At 49.9% G+C, this 27,169-nt stretch overlaps 1 protein-coding gene across 3 annotated transcripts in view; it reads left to right on the forward strand.

The window, feature by feature from the left end:
* Abr (ABR activator of RhoGEF and GTPase) overlaps positions 1 to 27,169 on the forward strand; it is a 184,855-nt gene that overhangs the window by 24,371 nt on the left and 133,315 nt on the right. Inside the window, exon 1 of one of the 3 annotated variants that reach the window (XM_060387272.1) lies at positions 18,175 to 18,619. The exons of 1 other annotated variant lie outside the window; for it this stretch is intronic. Coding sequence is in view for 1 of the 2 variants with exons in the window: in XM_021637073.2 (XP_021492748.1) it covers positions 25,214 to 25,274 (61 nt within the window). In the remaining variant the exon portion in view is untranslated. Of the gene's footprint in view, positions 1 to 18,174; positions 18,620 to 25,135; positions 25,275 to 27,169 lie in introns of those variants that run through there. One more of the 3 variants, XM_021637073.2, reaches the window with a different exon arrangement.

Below are 27,169 nucleotides of genomic sequence, written 5' to 3' on the forward strand. Positions count from 1 at the left end.
TGTTCAGGAGTAGAGGTCTCTGTCGCTAAGAATGCTTTGCTGTGGTTTCTAAGTTTGCTGAATTTATAAATAGTTGGGCGTACCTGCTGGACTTTGATAAATGGAACCCTTCCTGATATTCTAAAAACCATTCTGAAGTGCTTATAGCCTCCAATCCAAAAGGTCAACCAAAGGCTTTTCCTAGAGTTCTCAGAGTTGATGGAGTAACCAAACCAAGAGTCAGAAGGTTAAAAGAGAAGGATGTAGGCAGTAAAACACACCCCGGGCAGAGCAGGTTCAGGGAGTAAAGCGTTTGTCTGTATGACTTTATGACCCAGGGGAATCAGTTCTGGGCTGCCATAAACTGCTCGTATCTGTGAAAAGGGACGCAGGCACCATTAGCCCAAATATGAATCTCTGATTGTACCAAGCAGCACCCCCGGGAAGGAGTGAGTAGGAGTCCCCCAGTGGGACCAGGTTGGAAAGTGGCATTCACGCTGAACGCTGACCACAGAGACCGTAGTAAGGGGATAAGTGCAGACCACAGCTAAGGGCTTGCCGCCTCTAACTGGCATGACTCACCTTTATACACAGCTGGCACCCAGTGCTGTTTACACGGTGAAGCGCGACAACAAATGGCACACCTTTTCTGGCCGACCAGCTGGTGCAGGAGTGGCAGCACCTGACCCAGCATCTTTCACACGTCCTTTGGCATTTTGCCCCTTTTCTTCAGTTCCACATGCCTACAGAAGACACAGCAGCCTCCTCCTCACGGTCATAAAGGGAGCCGTGTCCGTGCTGATGTGCTCCTAGGTTGGCAGATAACTTGATCTTGTTAGGAGCCAGCCCTTTGCCATCGGGTGGGTTCTAAGATCGTCTTCCGCATGCCAGCACGTTCTGGTGGTATACGCCGTTGAGAAACCCAGTCCGGGCTGCCACTGGTAGAGAAAGTATCGATTATCGATTCCTCTGTGCTTAGGTGGCTTGGATGCCCCGAGCTGCTGCTCCTCACACCCCTATTTCCAGATTACAGATGGAGCTGTCTGTCAATTGACAGCCTACCCAGGACAACCTAGCAGGGTCACTCCTAGTGTCCCCCACATCCTTGGCACCCCTAGAGACTCGCTTGGTGCTCTGGAAACTATTTTAAACCCTTAGAACTCAGGGCCTTCTCATGCCTCTTTCCCAATAGTAGCGAGGAAGTAATTCTGATAGCAGTAGCCCCAAAGAGGTGTCATAAAATTTTAAGGTTATGCTTCCAAGGTCTCTTCCAGCACCCATGCTCTTGATAGAAAAAGGGTGCAGGAAATAACTCGAATTCCCAGCACGGTGCCTTAGTTTTCGTTATTTCAAACAATACTACAATGACAAACCATGTGTGGCATAAACCATGGGTCACAGAAATACATTTTTTGTTTTTTTTTGTTTTGTTTTGTTTTTTTTTAAAGCACCTAGCTATGGAACTGGAGAGATGGTTCAGCTGATAAGAGCTCTGGCTGTTCTTCCGAAGGACCTGGGTTTAGTTCCCAGCACCCACACTGTGGCTCACAGCTGCTGTAGTTCCAGTTTCGGGGATCGGATGCTCCTCTTTGGGCATCAGGAACACATGGCATATGCACACATGCAAGCAGATACTTATGTACATAAAATAAAAGCTACACCTCTAATCCCATCACTCAGGAGGCAGCAGCAGGTAGCCAGCTTGGCCTACATCGGGAGTTCCAAGCCAGCCAGGGCTACACAGTGAGACCTTGCGGGCGGGGGGGGGGGATCTAGACATGGAGTCACTAAGTTGAGAAACACACAGCATTTTAAGTATCAGTAGACACAGTCAAACTGTCCTGTGAAAAACGGTTAACACGGCTTATATTCTCACAATATGTATTCTTTTAAAAATTTTTAAAAATAATTTATTTAATTTTATTTTATGTGCATTAGTGTGAAGGTGTCAGATCCCTTGGAACTGCAGGCAGTTGTGAGCTGCCATGTGGGTGCTGGGAATTGAACCCTGCTCCTTTAAGGAAGAGCAGACAGTGCTCCTAACCACTGAGCCATCTCTCCAGCCCACAATACTTATTCTTTATGGCTCTGAGGATCCAGCCTGGGGCCTTGGGCATGGTAGGCCATTTTCTACTATTGAGCTACGTCCCTACCCCTAAACCATACCTCCTAAAATGGTCTGTTCCCACTGTTAGCAACATTTGTTGCTGTGGCTAGTGTGCCACTGCAGTGGGGCAAAATACCATCTCATTGTGCATATGGTCCTGATTACTCTAAGGCTTGGTGTCTTCCCTTGTATTCTTGGCCAGTTCCTCTTTGTCATATTCTTTGCCCATGAATTTAATATGAATGTGCCTCATGCCTCACGATTGAGTAGCATGATCATAATCATTTGACTTAAGAAAGTTTCTTGATCTTTTTATTTCTAGTTTCCAAGAGTCGTTTTTCTATCATTTTAAAATAAAAATACATGTTGACTTTTCACAACTGCTTTGCTCAAACATGTTGGGATGTTCGCATGCTTTTTGTCCTTAATCTGTTAGTGTAGTAGATTGCACAGATTTTCTTTTCTTTCTTTCTTTTATTTTTGTTTTTTGTTTTTGTTTTTGTTTTTCAAGACAGGGTTTCTCTGTGTAGCCTTGGCTGTCCTGGACTTACTTTGTAGACCAGGCTGACCTGGAACTCACAGAGATTCACCTGCCTCTGCCTCCCAGAGTGCTGGGATTACAGGCCTGTGACACCACACCTGGCTTTGGATTGTACAGATTTTCAAATGTCGAATGACGTTTAAATTCTTGGAATGAAGAGCTGGAGAAGTGGCTCAGCAGTTAAGAATACCTCTGCTCTGCTCTTGCAGAAGACCAAGTTCATCATCTCCAGAGGCTCTGACACCTCCGGCCTCTGTGGTCACCTGACTCACCTGCACATTCCCACACACAGATGCACACCTACACAATTAAAAATAATAAAGATAAATCTTAAAAAAAAAAAGACAAGACCTGGCCCCCAGACGTGGTGTCATAGTCCTTTAATCCCAGCATTAGGGTTGGTCTGGCGAATAAAGTGCTCGCACAAACGAGGAACTGAATTGGGGTCTTCGGTATCCATGCAAAAGCCGGAAATAGCTGTGTGAGCCTATAACCCAAACCAGAAAAGTTAAAATGAAGATCTCAGTCTTGTTGTCGGAGGATGGCCTTAACTCTCTCAGTAATCCTCCCATGTGCCAGAAGATCTGTTTCAAAACTCAACATGTCGGGGCTGGAGAGAAGGCTCTGCCGTTAAGAGTGCTTGCTGTTCCCCGAGAGGATCCAGAGCAAAGTCACAGGCCCGTACTCCAGGTCTGGAGCCTTTCCTGGCTGCTGGGAGCACTACACAGATGTGTGCTCTCTCATTCTGCTTCGTCCGCTCTTGCTCTCAAGGCCCTCTCTCACTTAGAAAGGTAATTGGAAAATGCACCGGTGGAGCTGGAGCGGTGGTTAAGAACACTGGTGGTTCTGGTCGGTGCTGGTGCTTTCCTTTAGTGCCAGGGTGGCAGAGACAGCCACAGCTACACAAAGAAACCCTGTCTCAAACAAACAAACAAACAAACAAACAAGCAAACACACACCACCTGGATTCAACTCCCAACACCAACGATGCCTCAGCACCACCTGTGTCTATGGTTCTAGAGGGTCTGACACTCTCCCTGGCTTTCTTACACATCATACACACATGTGCACAGGCACAGATGCAAGCCCAGCACCCATACACATACAATAATTTACATTTTTTTGTTTTTGGTTTTGTTTTGAGACGGGGTTTATCCATGTAGTCCTGATTGTCCCGGAGCCCACTCTGTAGATCAGGCTGACCCTGAACTCAACTCCCCCTGTCTGCCTCCCAAGTTAAGGAGCGCATCACCACCTCCTGGCTGTTGTGTATTTGTTTTCAGTCAGCATCTGGCTGCCATGGTGAAAGCCCTTTTACTAAACACCAGAGTTATTCATTTTCAGAATAAAAAAATTAAATGATTAAAAAAGTTTTTAAATAAAACATGTCAGTTCCTCAATATCTGTCACTCCCCATCCCAGAGAACTTGAAGCTAATGGGTATTATACATTGTTTATCCTTCATTCTGTCCTTTGTGGCACACTTAAAAGGACTTCTTTCTAATTTGTGCATACAAAGCCATAAGGGACAATTATTATTATTATTAGTTAGTTAATTTTCTTTGCTTTTTTGTTTGTTTTGTTTTTCAAGAAAGGGTTTCTCTGTGTAACAGGAGCCCTGTGCTTACTTGAAGTCTAGGACCGCCTTAAATCCATAGAGATCCACCGCCTCTGCCTCCCGAGTGCTGGGATCAAAGGCGCTTTTCAGCCCAGCTTTGTCTCCGCTTTTAGAGACAAGGTCTCATTACAGAGCCCTAGCTAACCCGAGCTCCCTATGTAGCACAGGCTAGGCTTTAAACTTTCACTCGTTCTGCCCCAGATTCCAGAAAGCTGGGGATAACAGGAATGCACTACCACTTTGGTAAAGGTTTGTATTAGAAACCTGCTTTACAGAAGAGAAAACAGCCCTGACAGAGCATTCTACTGGGCCGTTTTGAAGAGCTAGTGCCTTTCTGAGAAACAGTCCACAGCTCTTGAAAAGATGAAGGAAGGCGGCTTAGGAGAATATTTTGTGTGCAGAGAATATTTTGTGTTCAATACACTTTCTAAATTATTTTTTTTGAGATAGGGTTTTCCAGCAGCTCAGAGCTGCCCAAGTAGATGAAGCTGGCTAGCCTTCTGCCAGCTTCAGGGTTACAGACTCCCACACCATGCCGGAGGGATTTTTGTTTTGTTAGTTTGTTTTTTAATGTGGATGATGAGGATAGAATTCGGGTCCTTACTCTTGCAAAGAAAGCACTAACAACCCTGCTCTCTCCCAAACTCCAAGAGTATAGTTCTTAAAGATTTATTTATTATGTATAGTGTTCTGCCTGCATGTGTGCCTACATGCCAGAAGAGGGCACCAGATCTCATTATGGATGGTTGTGAGCCACCATGTAGTTGCTGGGAATTGAACCCAGGACCTTTGGAAGAACAGCCAGGGCTCTTAACCTGTGAGCCATCTCTCCAGCGCAAGAGTATGGTTCTTAAACACTAAGGTTGATGTGAGGCAGTGGGTGGGGCTGAGCATTTCAACCCTGTACCACTCTATGCTTTCAGAGACCTGAGCTGGACCTGCCTGGCCTGATTGGAATTTCCAGCCCACCTTGCTTGGACTCAGCCTTTCTCTTTTGCTGGACCATTTTAAGCTCCGTGCAAGGACATGTTTTAACTTCCTCCAGGGAAGACTGTACAAGATAGTTCATTCCAATATGCCTCTGGGGGAAATCCCAGAGTCAGACACCAGCCGAATGAGCTGTGTGTGTGTGGGGGGGACCGAGAGGACGTGGCCCGGCCCTCCCCTGGGCAGCTGGGGCTGTGTCTTCTTAGTCTTGCCTCTGCTTGGGAATTTAGCATCAGGCTCTGCACTAGAGGCTAGGAATTTAAGACTCTGCTTTTTAAAAGCCAAAACAAAGGGCTAGGTCTGGTGTTCTCTCCCCCTTCAGTCAGCACCTCCTGGAATGCCCCTTGCTGTCAACATGCTGGCCATTACCGAGGGAGGGGGCAGGGTGCACCTGAATGTCACATCTCCTTCCCCTGCAGAGGCCCTGAGAAGGCTGCGGCAGCCTTAGCATAGGCTACGACTGTATTTGCATCTTGACCGCTGTCTAAACCCCAGAAACCAGGGCCACTTCCCCCAGCATCGTGCAGCCAGATGCTAGACTCGTCTTGCATGCAAAAGAAGGCAATTCTGTTTGCCCTCAAACACCCTCGTGGGATTTCATGTTTAAAACCCACAGTGCCCCATGTGACCAGGACCTCCCTACCTTGCCAAAGAACCATTCACTAGCCCCGCTGGAGCTGGAAACCATAGCCAAGAGTCCCCCTTGACCCGGTTACCTGACATTAACCAGAACACGTGGAAAAACTAGCCAGGGCTGGGGTGACGGCTGAGGTGTCTCAGTGAGTTTGTCTCCAAACCGCTAATTCCAAGTCCTACAATCTAGAGGGGATTTTATCAAGAGGTTACAGGTTAGGAATAGTGATTGCATTGTCTTTCATTCCCTAACAGGATCGTAAATTTTCATGTAGCATTTACTACACATGAAAACACGAAACGGGTGTTTTGTGCACTGGGGAAGCACACAAGAACTGGGGTTCATTAAGAGTCAGACCTGTTCACAGAAACGAGGCGGAGGCAAGGCATGTTTGCATCTGAGGACTGTTCGCTGAGAAAATAGGAAGTGACACCAGGGAGAATGAGTAATCACAAATAATGGAAATCGAGATTTTTCTTGTGTGTGTGGTGCTGGGGACTGAACCCAGAGCTTGTACATGCTAGGCAAGTACCCTACCGCTAGGCTGCATCCCTGCCAGCCCCATCCCTGACCTCACTCCGTGCTGCTCCCCCCGCCCCCAGACAGGGTCTCTCTGGTTAGCCTTGGCCGGAGAGGGTGTCAGATCACCTGGAGCTGGAGTTTGACGTGGCTGTGAGCTGCCCCACACAGGTTTTGGGAACTTAGCTTTGGTCCTGGGATGGTCTGAGAAGGCCCTCCCAGGCTCATGTGTTAGTGGAACTGTTTGGAGAGGTGTGGCCCTGTTGGAGGTGTGTCACTGGGGTGGGTCCTCTAGTTAGCCCTTTCTCTGCCATGTGTTTGCAGACAGGATAGATGCTCTCATCCACTGCTCCAGTGCAGTGCCTGCCTGTCTACTGCATGTTCCCCACCAGCGCAGCCATGGACTCAGTCTCTGAACTGTCAGCTCCAATGAGTCTTCTTTTTCCTATAAGTTGCCTAGGTTGTGGTGTCTGGTCACAACAGTTCCTCTACAAGAACAGTATGCGCTCTATTAGGCACGGCACAATCCTTCCAGCCTCCAAGCCCTGACGCTTCTGAAGGGGGAGTAAGTTTAGGGCTGATACTGCTATGTTGAATCACCACGACCAACAGCAGCTCGGGGAGGAATGGGTTTATTTGGCTTCTGTATCTTGAATCGCAGTTCACTGAGGGAAGCCAAGACAGGAACTCAGCCTGAGAAGGAATCTGGAGGCAGGAGCTGATGCAGAGGCCGTGGGGGCCTTGCTGGCTTGCTCAGCCTGCTTCCTTACAGAATCCAGGACCAGCACCCCAATGCGTCCCCACCCAGAATGGACTGGGCCCTCTTATCCACCACTAATTAAGAAAATGTCCTACAGGCTTGCCCACAGCCTGATCTCATGGAGGCGTTTCCTCAGGTGAGGCTCCCTTCACTTAGGTGACATTAGCTTCTGTTGACATAAAACTCCCCAGGGCAAGGACATCAGAAGAGAAAGGACTATCCTCATTTTATTTTATTTTTTATTGTGTGTATATGTGTTTGAGTATGGACACATGCTCCTGTGCACGTGTGGTCTTGTCCTTTGTGTTTGTGTGGGCGTGGGGGATTAAACTTGGGGCGTCGGATCTTAGAAGCAAGCACTTCTGCCTGCCGAGCCATCTTTCCAGCCCAGTTTTTCTCACTCGACAGCAAATAAAATCAAAGCTCAGGGAGTTTAACCTGGAAACACCAGGTCTTGAGCCTTGATATGTCTGTTTCTAGGACCCATATCTGAGCCACACTGTTAAACTCTGCAGCATGCCTACCTCAGTGAGGCTGGCATGAATAGGTGTGAGAGATGCGCTGCACATGAGCTGCATTAGTGTGCAGTACGATTAGATGCTCTACAGCCAGGGATGGGAGAGTCAGCTGAGCCAGGCAGGGAGCATGACAGGAGAGCTGACGCTGTGCTGGCATCCCTGCCTCTAAGATTAAAGAAGCTATCAGGTTTCACGTTGGTACAGGGCTTGTAGACTCCTGACTGAGGAAGGGGGCCATTTTGGCAAGATTGCCTGGTGTCTAGCACATGCTAGGCTGTGGCACTGTCAAGCTATTGGTGAAGCTCTGGTACCCACCCTGGCAACTGCGTCCTGCACCTCATTGTCTGTGTAGGTGAGCTGACTTGGACACTGCCTTTCATTGCTGTGGCACTAGCTATTATGTAGAGGCTTCTGACGTCAGAAACGCTGAGCTGATTGAGGTAGTATATGCCTGTTTGAGCATGGTGGCACACACTTTTAAAACCAGCATTTGGTAGGCAGAGGCAGACAGGTCTCTGTGAGTTAAAGCCTGGCCTGGTCTACAGAGTGAGTTCTATGACAGCCAGGGCTACACAGAGAAAGCTTGTCTTGGAAAAACAAAAACAAAAACCTAAAATGAAATGAAATCAGAAATGCTTAAGAAGTGTGCAGCCACTTGGAATGACTAGAAGTCTAAGGTTTTTCCCTCCCAGAGTTTCCCAGTGACTGTGCCCAGAATATATTGGAAATGTGAGGACACAAAGTTCCCCTCCTCTCACATCTGACCACTAAGAGCTTAGTCAACCTGAGGGTGCTGTGCGTGTGATGTCACTTCCTGTGTGTACCACACAGTGACGGTCTGAAAAGCATCTCTACACCCTCTCCTCCCTTGGGTGGGACTGAGGTTTGTGTGGTGGACCCAGGCCTTTATCACAACAATGTTCCCCGCACTCCATCTCCCCTTTGTTTCCATTGTAACCTTGGCAAGCGGGTAACAGAAGTCTTTTTCCCAGGTAAGTGCTAGTACTTGGCACTTCTCGCCCAAAAGAAGGAAGAGGTAAGGTTGTCAGTGGCAGAGTAAGGAGCACCACAGCTCAGGCCTTGTCTCAGGAGACCCTGGGTAGCACTAAAAACACAGCAGTGCTTCTCACCCCAAAGAGAACAGAGACTCTCACACTGTGGGCAAACCTGAACGATGGACTAGAGTTCCCACACATGGTCTCATTTTTGTGTTTGTGGCCAAACAGTTTGCGTTATTGTCTAAGGAGTTTCCTTCCAGTGACAGGGCATGATGTGTGTTAGGCTAGCTCTATTCCTGAGCTGCAGTCCCAGCACACAGCAAAAGGAATTTTTATTGTGACTCTATGACTTTTACAACAGAGAAAACTAAATTGCTGAATAAACGTGCAGTTAAGACAGTCATGGACAGGGATACGTTGAGATGGCTCAGTGGATAGAGGTCCTTGAATGCTGGCCTGAAGATGTGAGTTTAGTCCTCGGATCCCATTTGGTGGCAGGAGAGAATCAACACGTAAAAGTTGTCCTCTGACCTCCACGTGCACATCTACACACACACAAAAATAGTGATAATAAAATATGTTTTAAATCAGGGGGTTGGACAAATAGCTCAGTGGCAGAGCATTTGCCCAAAAGCACAAACCCACAGCACCACAAAAAGGAAAAACAAAACAAAACAAAAAATTGCTTATATACTTCACACTCTCTGTGGCCTCCCGGGGATACGTGAAATGCGTACAAAATGAGCAAATGACAGGATGCTAATTGTGGTGTGGCTTCTGAGCCAGCAGCCGGGCTGTTTTTGGTGGCAGGACCTGGGCACATTTGTGGCAGGGTCTGTCAGCCCTCCTCTCACCGGCCCTGACACCTGCAGAGTTGGAGAGAGGTTTTTATTTTCCAAAGCAAGGCGCTTGTAGCCCTGACAATTTCCATGCAGTTTTTGCACCTTCGGTGGCTTGCTGGGTCGGGAACGGTGCCTTGTGCTTGGACACAGACACCTTTTCTTGCGGGCTCAGGTGAGTCATACGGAGAGTCAGCTTGTTTATGTCTCGGGGCTGTAATAGCTTTTGGCAAGAGAAGAACCTCTTCCTTTTTTGGTCCTGAAGTGACACTGGAAATCCTCAGCAGCTCAGCTGTGGCTAGATGTGCCCATGGGTACTGGTATTGGGGTTAGTGGTCTTTGCAGAAGTCAAGTTCCTGTCAGGCCTGGGAGGAAGTGTGGCCTACAGACGTGTGCAGCTCTGTGTGCGGCTCCGAGAGCGTGAGCATCTTCAGAGACGCAGCAGCTTCCTCTTCTTTGCTTAACTCTGGTGGGACACAGAGCAGGTCTCTGTCTTACACAAAGCCCTGGAGCCTAGTGAAGACAACTTCGCTCTCCTCGGCCAGCCAGATGCGGCACGTGTCCCTGTCGCCTCAGCCTGCGGCATGCTTTGGCCTCATGGTCTTAGGGCACATCTGCCTCCAGCAGTTAGAGCTGTGATGGGAAGGGAGGGTTTGGGGCCCAGCTGAGTATGTAGAGGACCACAGGGAGAACAACTGCCAAGTTCTGAGCTCGCCCTCCCCTGGGGGAGCTAAAGCGTACGGTGCTGGCTCTGGGAACCTACTACCCACAATTTTGAACCAGAACAGGATTTAGAAAAGGAGATGTCCCTCATCCTTCCTTCCTCCCTCCACCGGTGACCAGTGGCTACCATCATATGATTAACACGAGGCTTCCTAGGAGAGAAATTGGGCAATCATGCAGAAATAGGAAACTGGGAGAAAACTCAGTGTGGCGCATAAAGAGTTGGGCAATGAGTCGTCTGGAAGACTCCGGGTCTTGAGAAGGGAGCTGGCTTCCCTCTGACTCATGTCTGTGTCTGAGGATACCCAAGAGTGGTCAAGAGCTCAGGCCCAGTGTTGTCCTTGTCCTCTGCCTGTCAGGTCAAAAGCAGGCACAGGGCTGCCTGCTCTGACTGGGGCAAGCAGGGGCAGAGGTTTGTGAGCCCCTGGGCTCTTGTTTCATCACCCCAGAGCAGAGCAGGCAGGGCCTGTGTCCCGAGTGCTCTGAATTATCCACCTTCAAATGCTCCCCGGGCCCAGGGAAGCAGGTAACTCCTGAGCACTGTTCAGGGCTTCTGCCCTGGACTCTGCGGGGAACTGAAGTGCCTCACTGCCTTTGTGGTTCTGGTTCCTGTGTGGAGGTGCCACCTTCTCCCAGGGCGTCAGAGCACTGAGCAGAGACCGTCCTATAAGGTTCAAGCATGGGAATTTGGGAAGGGGGCTGGGTGAGGCAGGATATAGAGTTATTGCCTCAGTGTCCTCCTGTGTCCCCCTAACATTTTCCTCAAAATGTTCATTGTGGGGCCAGTGAGATGGTTCAGCCAGTACAAGCTGTGCAGGCCAGATGACCTGAATTCAGTCTTCAGAATGTACAGCGGAAGGAGAGAACTGACACCTGGAGGCCATCCTCTGACGTCTGTATATGTACGCTGACATGTGTGGACACACACACACACAGGCAGGGGGAGGTAGGCACACTAACTACAAAAAAAAAAATAAATTAAAAGGCTCCTTACATGGGTTGAGGGTACTGGAGCATGAGGCCCTGGATTCCATTTCCATTACCAAAAAAGAAGAAAAAAAAACGTTCTCTTTTTTTCTTCCTCAAGACAGAGTTTCTCCATGTATCCTTGGCTGTCCTGCAATCCTCTCTGTAGCCCAGGCTGGCCTTGAACCCACTGAGACCCACCTGCCTCTGCCTCTTGAGTGCTGGGATTAAAGGCATGTACCACCACCACTTGGCTAAGGAACATTCTGTTTTTCTTTATAATCTTTACCTAGTGGAGCCTGTGTCAAGTTAGGGCTGCCCAGAGACTAGTTTGCTCCAAAGCCATTGAGTGTCCTTACCATCAGGGACCTGCCAGGCACAGGCCTCATGCCAGAAGGCCCCAGAGTGTTAGATAAATAAGAGCTCATTTTAAGGAGAAAACATGGAAGTCTGTCTTTGTTCCTTTCTGGCCCTGCCAGTTCCCTTGACAAGCAGCTTAAACACTCTCTTAGTGTTGGGCATGGAGCTACATCCTGTAATCCTGGCACTCAGGAAGCTGAGGCAGGAGGATTGCGAGTTTGAAGCCAGGTTGGGAGGAGTGCCCGTGTAGTCATGAACACAGCAGCAGTAGACATACGCACAAATTTGGGCCCGTCAACATGCCGTCATGGATAGAGGAGGTCCCCATGTGGCCTTGTCCCCTCCTGAGACGATATCAATTGCTGATGGTTTCTGCAGACGGGGTGTCATTTCTTAAGTGATGTAGCCGCTGGGGGACTAGACGGGAAGAAGGATGGGTGCAGAGGAAAAGCAAAGGGGATAACAGAAGGTTACGGAAAATGAATATAGTCGTGTACATTGTATGCATACACGGAGCTGTTAGAAAATCAACGAGAAATGAAACACACAAAAGCCCTGCTGGCAGATCCACGTCAGCATCTTGAACCTGTGCGGCCTGAAGTGGGTTTTCTCCAGTGGTTAGCAGTGGGGCATCTGGTGAGGGCGATTGCTGAAGCCTCACACCTGGTAGCCAAACCACAGCGAGAACTTCACGCCACCCTTTGCCGGGAGTGGGACCCATTGGGGGGAACGAGTCTGTCTTCCACAAGAGGTATCACATACTAGGTGAAAGCAATGTGCTTATCATAGTCACGGTGTCTAGGACGTAAATCTCGGGGACACTGGGGACGTATAAACTAAAGGGCTTTTCAGTAACCGAATACGAGGAAATTGTTCCTGAGGTTGGATGTGCACTGAGGGGGAGAGGTCAGGCCTAGGAAGAGCTGAAGACTCTGTTGGTTTTGTCTTAGCTTCTTCTTTATTGCTGTGACAAAACACGATGGCTGGGGCAACTTATAGAAGAAACCGTTTGTCGGGGACTTACAGTTTCAGAGGATTAGCATGCGCCGATCACATCAGGGAACATGATAGCAGACAGGTAAGCATGGGGCTGAGCAACAGCTGAGAACGTGCATTCTGAGGCAATAGCCACGAGGCAGAGGGAGCTAAACGGGATTGGTGCAGGATTTTGAGGCAGAGGGAGCTAAACGGGATTGGTGCAGGATTTTGGAAACCTTAAAGTTCACCTTCAGTGACACACCTCCTCCAACAAAACCACACCCCCAAAACCTTCCCCAAACAGTCGCAACCAACAGGGGACCAAGTATTCAAACATGCGCCTCTGGGGGCCGCTCTCAGTCTCATTCAAACCACCACAGGTCTCTGAGTTCACGCTAAGGCAACACCCTTGAGTGGCCCCTCTTCTTCAGGCACCCGTTCTAGTTCCCCATCCCTTTTCTTTTCCGTCCCTTCCTCCTCCTTTTCCTCCTTGTCTGCATCTCAGGCGGCGGATTACCCGGAACTTCTGATCTTCCTGCCTTGACCACCAAGTGCTGGGATTACAGGGTTACTCCACTTGGTTTTACGTGCTGCCGGGGCTTTAACCCAGGGTTTTCTGTATGCTTAGCTTCGACAAGTGAGCTATCTTCCATCTTTTTTATTAAGGCAATGTCTCACTGTGTTGCCCAACTGGAACACAACTAACTCTGGGCACAAGTGAGTCCTGTCTCAATCTCCCATGTTTTGGGGACTATAGGCATGTACCCTCCATGTCTGGCTCTCCTTCATTTTTGCCTCTGTAATTATTTAACTTTTCCTTCTCTCCCAGAATGCCTTGCTTCTCCACTCTTTATCTTTGCCAATGAAACCTTAGTTGCCTTTCCAGGCCTAGGTTCAAATGCTACTTCCTTTAGAAGGTGTGCAGGCTAGTTTATGCCAACTTAACTCAAGCAAGAATTACCTGAAAGAAGGGAGTGTCAGTTGAAACAATGCTTCCAAAAGATCTGGCTGTCAGGTATTTTCTTAATTAGTGATTGATGGGGAGGGCCCAGCCCATTGTGGGTGGTCCCATCATGGACTGGTGGCCCTGCAGTCTCTAAGGAAGCAGGCCTTATGCTGAGTATGACCTCTATATCAGTTCTTGCCTCCAGGTTCCTGCTCTGCCTGAATTCCTGTTCTGGCTTCCTTTGGAGCTACGGCGTGGAAGTGTAAGCCAAATAAGTCCTTTCCTCCTCAGCTTGCTTTTGGTCACGGTTTTTCGTCGCAGCAATAAAAAACTTAACTAGGACAGAAGGCATTTGTTAATTAGCTCAGTCGGAAATGGTGACCACCTGACCCCTGACACTGGCCAGGGTACTCTCTGCTCCCACCAAGCCTTGTCTGGCCTCTGAGATTCCCACAAATGTTTTAACCACCACGAATATACTAGGCAAAGAAACCCTGTGCTTAAACATTTAAACATTTATTATTTTAATTTTATGTGTATGGATGCTGGGCACCAAACTCAGGAAAAGCAGTACACCCTCTTTTTTTTTTTTTTTTAGTCAGGGGAGGGTTTCAAGACGGGGTTTCTCTGGGTAGCCCTGGCTGTCCTGGACTCTTTGTAGACCAGGCTGTCCTTGAACTCAGAGATCCACATGCCTCTGCCTCCCTGAGTGCTGGGATGGATCACAGGTGTGTGTCATCACACCTGTTGAGCAGTCTACACTTTTAACACCTAAGCCATCTCTTCAGCCCGAAATATCTACCATCTTAATATTATTTACATACGCCTTTGCAAATACGACTTTTGCATGAGTCCAGGGGGCACACGTCATATTCAAAGCATAGCACAGGAGATGAAAGATAGGACCTTACTAGGTAGCAGGTAAGAAACTGGGGAAGTGGGAGAATAACAATAAAATAGCTGCACATACACCTCAGTAATAGAGTGCTTACCTACTTAGCATGCATGAAATATTGTTACCAACCCTGGTAACACAGACAGACACAGACACAGACAGACAGACAGACACACACACACACACACACACACACAATCCATCTGGAATATGGACCCTGACAGCCTCAGGTGCTTTTTTCTATGGTAAAGGCCCCAAAAATGAAGCCTTGCAGGCCCCAGCAGAACCAGTGAGTCCTGCATCCTTTGGGGCACTGTGGTCCGCTCAGCACAGTGGGATCCAGACACACAACCTTACAGAGGGTCTCCTAGGCTCAGTCCTCCCACTCTCGATCACACTGCCTGCAGACCCTCTCAGAATGGGTCCTTGGGTGGGCAGGAGTCCAGAACGAGGTTCTGTCAACTTCATTCATTACTAAGCTGAAAAGCAGGTTTCCCGTGAGCCTGGTTAGAGGCCTTTGAGAGATGAGGGCATGAAGTCAACTCTGGGGGCTTCCAGCTTCAGCCTGGAGTGCTCTAGGCAAGCAGTTCAGCGCTGCTGGCAACCTGAACCTTCTTCCACACATTCCCAGGGTTCCCACCTCACGGAGAGCCCAAACGGGCTGCCTCCAGAGGCTGTCTTCTTCTGTGAAGCCGCAGTGCACTTTCATACTCCAAAACCAAATTGCCTTGCAAATTTGGGACAGGTCTAGGAGAAGGACCCCAGCTACATACTGAAATTCCCTTAGTGGGCTGGATCTTTTCTAGGTTTCTCTTCCATTTCCATGTTGGAACTTGATTGGGTGAAAAGGAGTGCAGCGCAGGACGCCGGCTGCTTAGCAGGGGAGGCTATGCATTGGGGAGTTTTCAGTTAGGGCTCTGTATGAGCTGTTAGGAGGATAATTAGAGCAGCCGTTGCCCTGCCCCAAATCTGTTTTTAGGTTCCCCTGGAGTCATTTCAGAGGATGTGGCCACACGTCAACCATCCAGCCCAGAGAGTTTATTTCCAGTTGGTGGAATCCGGCTAGCTAGGTCTCTATACCACTTCATTCTAGGTTCTTTGTAGCCGAGAACCAGTCATTGATTTGGATCATTTGAACAACATGCTGGGGTTTGCTGAGAGGAGAGCTTCACTGTCTTGGAGGCGATGGCCTTGAATGGTCTTAACTTGAATGGTCTTTTAAAGCCTTTATTTAATGTACATGGGCGTTCTGCCTGCTCCTTAGTCTGGACGCCACACGTGCCTGGTGCCCCTGGAGGCCAGAACAGGAAACTGGATCCTTCGGAACTGGGGTGACAGATGTGGGTGCTGGGAATTAAATCTGGCTCCTCTGGAAGAGCAGCCAGTGTTGTTAGCTGCTCAACCATCTCTCCGGGCCCTAAATGGTTTTAAGAGCAGTAAGGAACTGGACACAGAAGCAGGTCTCCCCGGCTCGGTTAGGGAAAGCCCCTTAGAAGCAGTTTAACACCACAGTGTAAGTAGGAGATCTCAGGCAGAGTGGAGGAAGCAGTATTTTCATCTGTTTTCCTGAAACCGGTCTGATTATGTCACTCAGGCTGGCCTTGTGCTTGCTGTGGTCTTCCTCTTTCAGTCTTTCACGTGCAGGAATAACGGTCATGTTCCACCATGCCAGGATAAGGAAAGAGCAGCTGCTTTAACTGTTTTTAAAGATTATTGCATGTGTGTGTGTGTGTGTGTGTGTGTGTGTGTGTGTGTTGCCTGCATGTGCGTATGTGTACCACTGAGTGCCTGGTGCCACAGACGTCAGAAGAGGACATCGGATACCCTGGATCAGATATTTGCGAACTGCCATGTGGGTGCTGGGAACTGAACCCCGGTCCTTTGCAAGAGCAGTAAGTGCTCCTAACTAATGAGCCGACTCTACAGCCCTGAGGGCAGATCACTTTAACCAGCTTTATCAACCGGTGCAAAAAATACAAAGGCAAGCAACAGCAGGAAGGAACAGCAGGGATATGCTAGGTGATCCAAAGGAGTGCAGGACAGGCCACAGGCCTAACAGGCTATGAAAATAATACTGAGGGGTAGGGCTAGGTAGCTCAATGGAAGAACGCCTGTTTAGCATGCCCAAGACCCAGGGTTTGGTCCCTAATTTGGAAAGAGAGACAGAGCGAGCAAGCAAGAATAATGTACCTTTCTTCAGATAATGCCACAAGGGTGCCTTATGGCATGTGAGCGTTATCTTACAGCATGCTGTCTGTGGCTTTGGGATGCAGGGAGACTTCCATCAGGGCTTTAAGTCCATGCCATCAGCCAAATGAGCCTGGGCCTGCTCAAACCAATAGACCCTTTACAACTTTCACTGACTGTTGCTTCCTGTCCCACTCTCTCACTTTCCCTCCATTAGAATGAGTCACCTGTGTTGGTCTCTCATATCAGCATCAGATTATGTGTGTGCGATTGCGCTGAGCAGCCTAGAACAGGGCATGGAGACAAAATTCAGAGTCACGACCTTCTATGACAAGAAGCTGAAAGCACGTTATATGAGAGGTGCATAACCCAGGACAGTTCCTCAGCAGAGAGCATGGCTGGGCTGAGGAGTCTGGGGTGGTCCCTTAGAGATGGAGGTGGGTGGTCCTGTGATTTCTCGGTGATCATCTTTGCATGCGCTCCTGAGGACCTGCCAGCTCAACTGATTCTCCCTTCCAGAAGGTGGCCCAGAGGGGTTGACTGGTTGCAGATGTATGTGCTTGGCTTTAGGCAGGGACAACCTTGAGTGCTAGCACACCTTGTAGAACCTCCACTCAACCCCTAAGTCTATAAAGATGATGTTGGGCCAAAAAGATGGTGTACTCAATGGGTAAAAGAGCTTGCTGGACAGCCTGAGTTGGATTTCCAGGACCCATGTGGTGGAAGGAAAGGAACAAGAACTCACCGTAAATTGACCTCTGACCCATTTGTGTTTGGCTAAGAAAAACACCAAAGATTGCATTATGGGAGAAAAATGGGTTTTGGAGTTTGCCAAGGAGCCATCCTCATTCTGCTAACCATGGAGTGCCATCAACACTGTTAACATTAGGGACAGATGCTCTTTTGGCATTGCTGGCTTCTGCTTATTGAATACCTCAATACCTCACGTTCTATAAACATTTTCTGGAGCCAGTGTGGTGACACACAGCTTTGATCCCAGCACACTAGAGGCAGAGACAGGTGGACCTCTGTGAGTTCGAGGCCAGCCTGGCTGACAAAGTGAGTTCCAGGACAGCCAGGGCTACATAGAGAAACCCTGTCTTGAAAAACCAAGGAACACAGCAGCAGCAACTAAGACCTCTTTGGTACAGCAGTGGCAGCTGCTCCTTTCCCAGTTAAGAACCACTGTCTTGTGATGAGAAGACAAGGTGATGTTTGGCTGTGTCTCAAGCCCCTATAGCCGGCAAGCAGGGAGATAGGAAAATCTCATTTACGATGTCACTGGAGGGCTGGAGAGATGGCTCAGAGGTTAGGGACACTGGTTGTTCTTCCAAAGGTCCTGAGTTCTACTCTTGTTCTTCCTGGCTTTCTCAGACTCTCTGCTCACAGTGGTAACCTGCAGCCCTATATAGAGTCTAGTGTGAGAAGATGAGATTTCAGTCCAGGTCCTTGGAGGCTGCCTATCTAGAACACTTGGTGCTGCTGAGGTGCCACTTTGTTTGGCCACCAGATGGCACCTGAGAGTTCCTGTTCTCTGCCGCAGGACCGGTGGTAACGGAGTTGACTGCAGAGAAGTTGCCTTAAAGGAGGCCTGATGCTTAAAGAGACACCGCCACATCCCCTTGGGCTGGACCCTTAAATCTATACAGTGAGGCCCTACCATGGCAAGCAAAACCCTGTCCAGGGTCAGTGGCTTCTTTGCCTTCCTGGATTTTGATGCCTCAGACTGACGGCTCTTAGTCCCTGTAACTGCTCCTGAGCCCGAGGGGATGGCCAGTGGGGAGGGTGGCGTCAGAGCTCCTGGCAGAGCAGCGTAGGAGCTGGGATGCATCCGCAGAACTCTGGCTGACAGAGCAGAACACACAGCCAGCTTTGGGGCAGCAATGACCACAGGAGGGCGAGGGCCGGCCTGTGAGCTCTGACCTCCGCTGGACTACACTGTGCTGCCTTGGAGCTGAGGAGACTGGAGCCTTTGAATTTGATCTCTGGGTTTCTTTTGGAATTCTGAGAATCTTTCAGTCTTCTTCAGCTGACATCTTTCCAAATGCTGATGGGGACTCAGAGGTAAGTAAGTGAGGGGGGCTCTCTAGACTCCAGTGTGGAGTTCCCTCATTGACTGTAGGAAAATTCTCATGTTGACCCCTGAGTGGTGAGGATTGAAAATTGTTAGACAAGGCTCACTTTAGCTGGAGCTTGGGGAGGGACACTCCTCAATTTGCTTTCGATTAGCCTCATCTAGGCCAGCAGCTCTGCCCTGATGCCTGACTGTGGGGTTAGCCTGGGAAATGTGTGTGGTGTGCCCTGCTGCCTGTCCTTCGGTATTGTCCTGGAAGTGATATGAGGAAGGCACCAAGAGTGTGAATGTCCTTATCTGGGCATCAGCCTACATCTTGTCAGGGTGCAGATCTTTCCCATGACTCAAGCTGACATAAAACTTCCACAGGGAAATGAGTTAGGTGGGGCTTCTGTTGTCTGTCACTGTCTTCTGGAAAAGCCAAGAGGCTGGAAAGGGCAGATAGGAAGAGAGCAAAGGAGAGTCTTGGGCCAACCAGTCTCCTTGAGAGGCAATTCATGGGATGCCTGGCCTGGGAAATTTTCTTCTTAAATTATTTTACTTTTACATTTATTCATTTACAGTGTGTGTGTGTGTGTGTGTGTGTGTGTGTGTGCATGCATGAGCACATGAGTGCCACAGAACATATGTAGAGGTCAGGAGAGATCAGAGGACCAATTGTGGGGAGTCTTCTGTCTGCTGTGTGAGTCCTGAGGATGAAACTCGGGTTCTCAGGCTTGGTAGTAAGCACTGTATGCATTGAGCCACTTCCATGGCTCTGGGAATTTTCTTCAGACCTAAGGACTGAAGATGAATTTAGAGAACAGCAAATGCTATTTTCTCTACCAAAGAAGAGGAAATGAAATAGGGAGTGAAAACAGGCTACCTGCCAGCCTTGTAACACATACCTTTTATCCCAACACTTCTCTGTAAATTTGAGACCAGCCTGGTCTACATAGTGAGTTCTAGACCAGCCAGGGCTACGCAGCGAGACTCTAGCTCAAAATACAAACAAAAACCAAACTATAAGCCAGGCATGCCGGCACATGCCTTTAATCCCAGCCCTCAGGGAGGCAGAGGCAGGCAGATTGCTGTGAGTTTGTTGTGGCCAGCCTGGTGCAAAGCGAGTGCAGGGCAGTCAAGGCTACACAGAGAAATCTTGTCTCAAAAAAAAAACAAACCAACCAACCAAACAAAACAAATCACCCACCATACACACACACACACTAAACAAACAAACAACAGGCTACCCCAGGATGTTCCAGAAAGCTAACTTCACAGTCTTTCAGGGCTAATAATATACCTGGAGCTCATCTTCCTGATCTGCCCGAGAGCACCTGTGAAAACTAAGGCTGGAAAAGCCTGAGCCTGGCCTTAGGCGTATAAGCGGAGGTTTGGGGACCTGGCCCAGCAGAGTGTTACTGGATTTCTTTCCCGCTCATCTGCAGGGTCATCTGACCTGTTGTAGGAGATGTGGTTTTCTTTGGGAAAGAGTTTTCTTTTGACTTACTGGCAGCCCTTGGGAGTTCTGAAATGACACCATTTTGCCTTCTCGTGTAACTCCAATTTCTCCTTCTCTGGGCTTAACTCTTCTGTCTACTCGTTTGTTCATAAGCCAGTATAGCACTACTCGGGTGGACTCTGGGTTCAGACTTGACACTTTTCAGAGCATGGGCTGGCTGGCCTGTGGCTTAGCCTTCCTGTGCCTCCATTTCTTTGTCAATGAAATGGAGCTAATAGTAGCACCTATCTCACTTGCTCAGTGTGAGGATTAGGCCAGAAGCAGCTTGTACAGCACACAGAACAACGGCGATCAGTGTTAGCTGTTAGTGATTTTGATGACTCAATATGCACTTCAAACTCTTTATTTTTATCGTACGTGTGTAAGTCTTTTGCCTGCATCTATGTCTCTGCATTGCATATGTGTCTAATGCCTGCAGAGGCCAGAAGAGGGTGTCAGAGCCTCTGGAACTGAAGTTACAGATGGTTTGAATTGGCATGTAGATGCTGGAAATCAAACATGGGTCCTCTGGAAAAGCAGCCATCTCTCCAGCCCATCATATGCATTTTTATTAATTTATTTTCTAATATATTATATCCTGACTGTGGTTCCCCTCCCTCCTCAGCCTTTTTTTTGGGGGGGGGCAGGATTTGAATTTTTGCCTCAGCCTTCAAAGTATCTGGAATCACAGGCGTTCATACACCTGGTTTAACATGAAGGTGTGAATTTTTTGCTTTTGGAAAAAAACTGGTGTGTGTGAGGTCACATTATATACTCTGATGCTTTCCCGCTTGGCCCCAGCTATAGAGACACTTTCTTTCTGGCTCCCAGTGACCACTGGGTGATCGCGCAGACTTCTGGGCCCTGCCTGTGGTGCACAGTGAAGCCGTGTTGCTAACATGAGAAGGGAAGACACATGGAGATGGAGAGGCAGCATCACCACTTCCACATCCTGGCCAAGAGGTTGGTGGCTGCTGGTCTTCAGAATGGGTGCGTCTCTTCTCCACTCAGAGCTGTATAACTAACCTTAAATCCTACGATGAGGCCGGAACAGGCAGGTAACCATGGAGATGGGGGAAGGAGAAACAGGTTAGGGATACAGATCGTGTTGGCTTTAGGACTGGATAGGACTAGGGGCGGAAGTGTACTGAATGCTGACTCAGTGCCTTGGAAACACCACACATCGGTACATCCCGGCACTTAGCCGGATAAGGGAGGTCTATCCACAGTGATACCTCCCTGCTGCTCTGACGGATCAGGGCTAATAGCTCCAGACAAGAGCACTTCAGGATAGCAGGCCTTGGGCAAACTACAGAGGAGGATGCCTCTTTTAACTCCTTAGTTCCCAGAGTGTGTGTTGAGTTAGTATTTCTCCCAGCCTTTCTCTGCCCTAAGTGCCCTTTGATCTAACTGGAGGAGTTTGTTAGTGTCAAGATACCCGGATGCTTTGAGTCCCACCCGCTTATCTCTGTGAACAAGGAGAGAATCAGGCTGTGGGATGAAGATTCTTAAAGCAACCACCCTTTCCCAAGACAGTGGGTCAGAAGTGGTGTGGCAAAACTACCCGCCCACGACAGAGCAAAGTACGGAGACCATCAAAATCCAGCTTTGTGATCCAGTAAGTTAATTGGGGTTACTTACAGGAGCAGAAATGACTGAAAGACAGCTGTATCACCAAGGCCCAGCCCATCAGGACTGACCGCTCACAAGGCTGTGAACTTGGAGCACACTGCACAGCCTTCAAGTAGCTCAAAATGTTGGGAGCATCCTTTCCAACTGTCTCTGGTCTAAACCTCTTCTAGGCAGTTGCTGTGTGCTTCTGGCTGGTCTGGTCCGAGTCTTCTTTGCAGCTCAGCTTCCTTCCGTCTGAGGGAACTCTCAGCTCTTACTGTTGACTCCGGCACCTTGAGGTCTGGCGAAGCTGGTCAGTTTCTGGGACTTCCTGAAACTGCTTTAAAGCTGTTTACTTTCCTGCTTAAGGAGCTTCCCAGCAGGATGGAATGTTTCAGTCGTAGATGAAACCATCACACAACAGGTGGGCAGATGGTTATGGAACAGAAGTGTCAGGGCTTCCTGGCAGATGGCCTTGCGAAGGTTTTTCAATGCCTTGGATTACCAGTGATGGTAAGGAGGCATGCAGAGGATCCCTCCCACACTAACTATATGGTTGGGTTCCTGAGCTCTGCCTCATTTTTCTTCTCTGAAAAATCGAGTTTAAAAAGTAAGATAAGAGCTGTGCCTGGAAGCCCAGGCCTCTAGGCCTAGCTTTTCAAACCTCAAAGTGAGCCCCCAGTGACACACTCCTCTAATCCTTCCCAAACAGTTCCTCAGACCAGGCATCCAAGTATATGAGTCTGCAGGGTCCGTTCTCATTCAAACCACCACACTGCCTCAAAAGGTAAAAAAGACATGGGGATACAGCCCTGTGGGAGAGTGCATGAGTGTGGTCCTGGGTTCAGTTCCTGGTGCTGAAAAAAAAGAAAAGTGAGGGGAAAGTGGGAATACGAAAGGAGGGAAACTGAAGTAACAGTGATGTTCACAGAGAAATCGCTCTTGTGGAAAAAAAACAACAAAACTTTTTAAGATCCAAGCCATAAACACCAAGTATTCAACTATGACCTGCAAGATTGTCTCTGTACCCTGCACTGTGATGAAAGGGGACAGTCCTGGGCAAGACTGGACACAATGCAAACTAAAGCAAACTAACGACACTAAGCAGAGCAACTGCAACATTTTAGCTAGAAAAAAAAAAAGCTGAAAATAGCTTGCTCAAGCCTTTGTAGATAAAAATGTAAAATGTATGCAAATGTATGTGACTCACATAGAAGCATATATCCATGGCCTCCTCACAGTCGGCTCTGGATGTGGAGACGTGGGGTTGGGGCCGGCAGGAAAATCCCTGTGTATATTGAGGGGAAGGGTCAGAGCTGCAGCCCTCAAGGGTTTGTGTCTGATAGCACTTCCCAGGCGTGTTTTCTCCTTCTCCTGGGGTTCTGTCTCTGCGAAAAGTGCAAGAGTAAGGAACGCCCTTGTCCTTTCTCTCTCTGCTTCCTCAGAGAGCCTGCCTGCTCCCTCTCCCGTCCCGGAACTCTATTTCTGGATAGTCTCGCTGGAGACGCACAGCCCCCTCCTTTGCCATGCTCCAGGTGTCGGCTTGGCCCTCCTAATCTTACATGCCAGTCAGGGACAGTGGGAGGGTAACAGCTGAGCAGGGCAGGACCGCAAGCCACAGAACCAGAAGCTTGAGTCAGGACTGGGGTCATGAGAGCCAAATGGGTACAGGAAGGCCTCCATCTGCTGTAGCCCCTGTAGGAGCTCCCCCATCCATGAGCATCTACCCTTGAACCCCCAGAGGCCTGGAGACTATCCTGTACATTGATGGCTCTAGCTCTTCTTGGGCATCTGTGGAGGCTACTGTCCACATAGACAGCTGGGCAGTGTGCAAGGCTGGGCACAGGTTTCCTTGTAGGTAAGGGTCTGCTTCTACTTCTCAAAGCTATCTGAGCATGTTTGGAATGAGGAGGAGCTCTTGTGGATAAGGAACAACACTGCCCTCCACAGAGGGGTGCTTAACTCTTTGTAGACCTCCTTATGGCTAGGGCCTAGGAAGGTTCTGCCTTAAGCTGTCTGAAGATAGCATGGATGGAAAATGCTCAGTTATTAGAAATGCCACGGGCTGGAGAGACGGCTCAGAGGTTAAGAACAATGGTTGTTCTCCCAAAGATCCTGAGTTCAAGTTCCAGCAACCACATGGTGGCTCATAACCATCTATAGTGAGACCTGGTGCCCTCTTCTGGTGTGTAGGCAGAATACTGTATAAATAAAAAATAAATAAACCTTTAAAAAAATGCCACTATCCTGGTATATGAAAGGTCTAATCCAGGTCTTCCTTGGTGGGTTTGATTGTCTCTTCCCCTGGGAATTCAGGAAATAGACTTCAGCTCCTGGCTGTATGGCGCATCCTGGCCTGACTTCCTTTTAGTCCAATTCTATTGCCAACTCACTTGGCGCAAGGAGGTTGGGAAGGTTTCCATGGGTCCCGTGTTGTCGCCGACGCCACAAGCCTTCAGTGCTGTTGAGGTCACTGTTTGGAATTTTGTTTAAGGCTGTTCTCTGAGGCATCTGACCCCCGTTTTCCTCTAACTACTGCGTACTTATGCTTAATTAACAGGCCTCTTGCACTGAGGCGGTGGGCGGGGTCACCTGGAAGAATTGAAGGAGCCCAGGGCCTTCTGTACCCCAGTTGTCTCTGAAAGGGGCACATGTGAGAGGTGGTCCTTCCTGCCAGTGGTTGCCCCTGACTCCTCTCTGCCTTACCTCAGCTGCCCACCCGCGGTATGGGGCGGGAACTGATGTGCTATACGGTCAAGGGTGTTTGAATAGATGGAGTGTTTTAAGGTTTGGTAGGAAAACAATCCCTGGGTGGCCCAGCCTTCCAGTGGGGCGCAGGACGTTAACCTAGTCCACACCGCGCTGCCCATGCTTGTCTAGGGGTGGGGCCTGGCAACTGCACCACCCCCAAATCGTGCTTAGAGATCCTGGGGTGGCAGGTGATGTCACCCCTCCGGGGCCCATAGGTCTCCTTAGTGTGCGGATTGCTAGAATTTATGCTGAGCCCAACCGGGGGAGGAGGGGAGGCTCTGGCCCTGCGCCGTCGCCCGGAGACCCCGCGGGAGCTCTGTGAGCCGCTCTCACACCCCACCGGCCCGCTGCGGCTGGGGGTGGGGGCGCCGAGGCTGCCGCGGATTGGCTGCTGCCTCCGCCCCCCGCCCCGGGCGCCGCGCAGCCCCGGGGAAGTTGCTAGTTGGCGCGCGGGCTGCGGTGCCGCGGCTCCCGGATCCGCAGCGGGTTCACGGCGGCCGCGCTCGGCTCCCGGGGGGCGCTTTCCTGCCCTGACCCCGGGCAGCTCCGGCTTGCTCCTCCCTGCTACCTGTTTCCCCGGCTCTCCCGCCTCCACCCTGAGGTCCGCAACTTCGGCCTCCGAGTCTCGCCACCCCTCCCGGCACCCCGCCCGCCGGCGCCCTCCCTCCTTTGTTGTGCGATGAGGGTCGGGTTTCCCATCTGACCGAGGAGCCTCTGCAGCGCGGAGCGCAGAGCCGTGGGCATGGAGCCGCTCAGCCACCGGGGCCTGCCGCGCCTCTCCTGGATCGACACCCTCTACAGCAGTACGTGTGCGCTTGGGCTGCTGGGCTGGGGGCGGGGGGGGGAGAGCCTGCGCCCCCCGAGGAGCCCCGGCGCCCTCGGTGTCCCGGTGCACCCGGGCGCTTGGCGAGGGTTTGCGGGCATGGTCCGCCAGGTGTGCAGCCAGCCGGGAGAAGGGGGAGCGGAGTCCAGTGGGCGGGGGTCGTGGTAGACCGCAGCCGGGGGAACTGTGTCACCCTCCCACCTGTTGTGTAACCCGGCGCTCGGGCGCTCCGGGAGTGGGAAGCGCCCTTCCTAGGCGCTACCTCCGCCTTCTGGATCGGCAGCTTCTCTTCCCACGTTGAAGCAGAAAGGCCATTTTGGGAAAAAAAAAAGTCTTCGCCTCTCTAGTTTACCACCTCAGGGACATTCCGGTGTGTGATTCGGCTTGATAACGGGATCAGGTTGGAAGAGAGACTGTAGGTACGGGTCTCCGCGGGGGCCATTTGCACGAAAGAGACAACCCCCAAGCTCAGCAGTCGTTCTTGCCAGCTTCATCACCACCCCCATTCCCATCACTGCCACCACCACCCCCAGAAAAGCAAATGAAAAGGGGGAAAAAAAAACCCGCCAGTGCTCCACCCCCTCGCTCCCAAACCAGCCCCATCATGTGATTGCTCTTGTACAGCCTGGGGGATGTGTAGTTGATCACTGGGAATTACTCAGATGGGAAGTACCCCCCCCCAGCCTTAGGTGGCAGTGCCCGCGTCGTCCTCCCCGCCTGCTCTTTAACTCATTGGCATTCTGTGGTGTAGGGAGATGGTCCTGCCGGGCTCCAAGGAAGACAGTCCATGTTGCTCTTTCCTATGGAAATACTGGGAACCCTCCCACTCTCTCGTTCAGCATACCCTAGCCCTGAGGCAGGCACAGCTAGGTAGTGACTCTAAACATTAGATACCGTGGAACAAGGACGTTTTGAAGGGTCACCCTGGCTTGAGTTCCTTATTAACAGTCACATTTCAGGGGTGAGAGATGATGTCTTGAGCCTCGAGGTCTTGACTTAGTGTCTCTGCGTCCCCCAACACCCAGCCTCTGCCCTCTACATCCCTTTGGGGTCTGTCCCTGCCCTCTGTATCCCTTTAAGTCCTGTACTTCTCAGGGCTTCTCCCCAGCTCTTATCCCAGTTTCCTGCCCCTCCTCCTCCCAGGAACTCTCCTTGTGATGGTTTGTTCTGCTTTGGGCTTTCAGCATCAAAGAGGCAAATCTGGTTCCCCTGGGTGTCCATCCTGGCCAAACCCAGCCGGTCCATCTGCTCTTTGCCAGTAGAGGCCAGCATCGTTGGGTGAAGGTCAGGGCTCACAGCTGTGTGGCGCGTGTGTGTGTACACGTGTGTCTGTGCAAATGGGGACACACATCTGTTCAGAGGCCTGATGCAGATCAGCTTCAGACTCAGAGGACGGATTAGTGACCTCTGCTTAGCTCTTGCAAATAAGTCATAACAATGCCTCATATTCATCTGCTGCTTGTGCTCTTGGATATTTCTGGCTCTCTCAAAACCCACTCATGCGCTCCTTATTTCCCAAAGCATAGAATCCTATGGAAAGCAATTTGTGGCTTTCTCTCTATTACTAAAGATAATCCTGTAACTTGATCATCCAAGTCCCCATCCCCAGCCTGGAGCTGAGAAGCAAAATCGCCTTGAAAATTCCTGAGTGGAGGAATGTCAGAGTAGAGAATGAGGCCAGGGGTCTCCTTGGGGGTGTTCTATAAGCCAATCCTTACTCTGACAGCCTGGCATCTGAGCTGTCTAACCCATTGTAAGGCCCTGTGGCAGCTGGAGGGTGAAGTGTTGGGTAGGGGCACTAACTTGGCATAGTGCATGGAGTCTCTGCCTCGATTTCCGGAACGGCTTATTTGGGAGTCTGTAGCAGAAGGCTTC

This window comes from Meriones unguiculatus, chromosome 7, assembly GCF_030254825.1.
Source record: "Meriones unguiculatus strain TT.TT164.6M chromosome 7, Bangor_MerUng_6.1, whole genome shotgun sequence".
Classification (NCBI taxonomy): domain Eukaryota; kingdom Metazoa; phylum Chordata; class Mammalia; order Rodentia; family Muridae; genus Meriones; species Meriones unguiculatus.